This window comes from Amphibalanus amphitrite, unplaced genomic scaffold (genome assembly GCF_019059575.1).
Source record: "Amphibalanus amphitrite isolate SeventyFive unplaced genomic scaffold, NRLGWU_Aamphi_draft 000171F_arrow, whole genome shotgun sequence".
Lineage (NCBI taxonomy): Eukaryota > Metazoa > Arthropoda > Thecostraca > Balanomorpha > Balanidae > Amphibalanus > Amphibalanus amphitrite.
In genome coordinates this window covers 650,433-653,790 of record NW_024881666.1, presented here as the reverse complement: position 1 = coordinate 653,790, position 3,358 = coordinate 650,433, and the positions used below count along the sequence as shown (strand labels likewise).

Sequence of the window (3,358 nt, the reverse complement as noted above, 5' to 3'; positions counted from 1 at the left end):
TCGCCAGGGGGGTCAATAAATATATGGCTATGGGCACCTGGGTAGTCGAAATATTGCCACAAAGCGCAATTCAAAAGAAACTTTTGAGAACCAATGTATATTCTTAGATGTGTATGCTGATAGGCACTTGCCACTACCAACATGTGAACATATTATGAGATCAGGCGAATGATCGTGATGATTGATAGTGTCAGCGGTCAACAATCAATTACGATGATGAGTCAATGCACTACCTGACTCACAAACATCGAAGTGCATTGGACAGTGACACAGCTTACAGCAAACGCTGAAAACAAAACATCCCTCCGGGATCTAGACGGCGCTTGCAAACTTTCACCCATCTCACCGTATCCAACAGTGTTGGCCCAACTAGCCCAAATTTCCCCATGGTGTACAGCATGTTCTTACTCTCAGGTCGCATGGAACGGCACGAAGCACGCCACGCACAGCGGCACCTGGCACTTGCGACAGGCGGTCTTCGGGTGGCTCTTGCACTTTCCCTCCTTGTTTGCACACGTTCCCTGCTTGGCAAGAGGAACGACCAGGTGGTTGATACCATCGTAGCGGATGCTGGCTGGGACGCGATGCTGACTCGACGCGGAACTTGGACGTCCAGATGGTGGCTTCGTCGTCTCTGCCAGGTGATACCGGACGATGGCTCGGATGAAGTTGATCTGATTCTCGCCTGGATGATGCTGACGGTAGAGCAGCCAGGCGTTCTGCATCGCGGCCCCCAGAAGCCAGCAGAAGATGCACCACCAGAACTTCTTCTGTCGGATCGCGATGCGGTACGCGCCGATGTTCTGGTCCATGCGGTCGGTACCGCCCATGGCGCAGTTGTAGTCCTGAATCATCTGTGGCTGAGCTACCTTGATCCTCTTCTTCTCTCGTCGCGACCATCTTTGAACTTCAGCCACAGTTCGGGACGAGCTTACCGTAGATGCTACGGTCACCACGCTGTTATCCTTCCACCTGACGAGGTTGATGCCCTGCTTCGTTTCCACGGCGACAGAGGTGTCTCCCCTGGGAGCCTTCTTCATCGCTGCCACCGAGCTCAGCGGACATCCTCGGAGGCGGTTCTGGCGGATGGTTCCCGTGTGCCCGATTCCCTCCTCCTTCAGCGCCATCATCAGAGGAAGGCTGGTGAAGAGGTTGTCCGTAAAGATGTGCAGTGCGTCCATGCGCATCTCCTTCGGCATTCTGTCTATGAGGATCTTCACTGCTGATCCACATTTCCCGAAGGCGGCCTCATAGTCTGGACGCTGAGCAGTTCCGCTGGCACCTTGGTACACTTCGAAGGTCAGTAGATACCCATCTGGGCTGTTAAGGCACCACGCCTTGAACCCAAACCGTATGGGCTTCCCTCTCAGGAACTGTTTGCACCCGTGACGGCCATAGTAGGGAATCATGCTCTCATCCACGTCCAGTTCTGTGGAAGATGGCGATCTCTGAAAAGCTCGCAAGAACTTGTCTTGCATGCTGTTGAAGAGAGGTCGCAGCTTGGCCATCTTGTCACTGGGGTCGAGACGCTGGTTGTCAGCGAAGTGGAGGACCGAAAGGATGTCGTCAAAGCGGTTCCTCGAGATGATCCGGGAGACGAATTCCACGTGCAGGTCAGGGTCTGTCGACCAGAAGGCCCGGCGGTTCGGCACGTTGTGGTATCCCGAGAAGTACAGGATCGCCATGACAGCCTTCAGCTCGGCGATGGAGGGCTCCTGGACATTCTTCCCTCTCCACTGGATATATCGGCGTGTCTCCTGAAGGAGTTGCGCATAGAACTCGTCATCCAAGAAGAAGCTCAGTACTTCAACGGGTGTCTTGTTCGAAAAGTTCACCTGTGGGTATGGGCAAGCTTCCTCTCGCTCCTTCAGAAATGAAGCGACCTCTCGTTTGCCCCACCTGTGGCTGGTTGGGGCGACCGATTCAGCAGCTTCGTCGTCAGAACCGTCCTCTTGGCCGACGAGTTCAGCATCTGCTTGCAGCAGGTTGCGGTTGAGGTTGTCGATGGTACCGCCTCCGTCCTCGTCTCCCGAGTCGGCGTCGCTGTCCTCACGCACGTTAGGAGGACACAGGAAGACAGTGGCCGGACTCTCGCCACTCTCATCAACTTCATCCAGGAGATCAATCAGCTTTCCAAACCTGGAAAATGATAGCAGACTGCAACGCACATTTTCGACCACCCAAACGCCCATGGCCATAAATATATTGACCCGTACAGAAGAGCGTCATGCTGCGGCAAATCTTCAACGAGGCTATTTTATTCGTTTCAGGGGTCTTAAGGGCAGTTCAAAGAAACATGTCTGTGAAATTTATTGAATTAGAACAGCTAAATAACTAAATACACTCACCGGCGTTTTTTCGGCATGTTGACGTAGTTTCGCGACTGTCAAGCAGAACAGAGAAAATGGCGCAGCAGCAGCAACCGCACATCAAGTCCTTTAAAAATGCTTATTTATATATGGGGCGTATATACTTTCATGAAAAACACCCACACTTTTGAGGAAAAAATTCATAAATTTGCGAAATATATATATGGCTATGGGCACTAATGGGTTAATATAAACGTAGATCTGGCTAGCGATGCTAATCGACCTCCAAGTAAAGATAGTGGGGAAAATGAAATATGCGACGAGGTATCCTCAATCCTCATTCTTCGAATAATTATTATCATTGAATAGCCCGTAAAATCTTTTCCCGGATGTGATTTTAAAACCAATATATTCTTCCGTTGGTTGTTGGCAAAAAACAATCTATCATGGGGTTCACGTCGTTCTGCGTTCACGGCCACGCCCCGCTCTCATCGGGGAAATATGCAGCATGACTTTGTTCCACAATTAGCGCCGTGAAGTGATCATAGCAGATTTTCCCTATTAATAGCGCCATACTGTGAAGAATTGAACACTAGGTATCGGACACCTTTCTTGATCTAGAATCGTTCGTTGCATTGTGCGTGTCAACATGAAACTTGACATAGGTAACTCGAAGTTTATTGTTATCAGGCCCAGCAATGCAGAATGAGCCGTGAACACTGAGCTATGAACGAGTAAGGAAATTGAAATCTGTGACGAGATGTTATTTTGATGTTTCGAATACCTAATAAGTAGGTGCCAGCGCATGGCCCGTTAAATTTAGTACCGGACACGATTCCAGATTCAAATTGTTATTGCTCTGCTTCTTGGCAAAAGCAATAAGTCTGCACACATCATAGGCCACAGTGTACGCTCCCATTGCTTAACCCGCGCCCTGCTGGGGGGTGTTTGAACACCCCCCTTGTGGTTTTTCGCGAATATCTCAAAAACGGCGGCGCCGTTTTTGGTACACCTTATTATACATCAATTCTACACATGTTGTGAAAATT

The 3,358-nt window shown here is 50.1% G+C and overlaps 1 protein-coding gene across 1 annotated transcript; it reads right to left on the bottom strand.

The window, feature by feature from the left end:
* Positions 1-410: 410 nt before the first annotated feature.
* Positions 411-2,509, bottom strand: LOC122383719 (piggyBac transposable element-derived protein 3-like). The gene is made up of 2 exons (XM_043370446.1): positions 2,349-2,509; positions 411-2,139 (listed from the first exon to the last, which is right to left on the bottom strand). Exons 1-2 carry the CDS (start codon positions 2,363-2,365, stop codon positions 411-413), a joined length of 1,746 nt encoding a protein of 581 aa, XP_043226381.1. The 5' UTR covers positions 2,366-2,509.
* Positions 2,510-3,358: the final 849 nt, after the last annotated feature.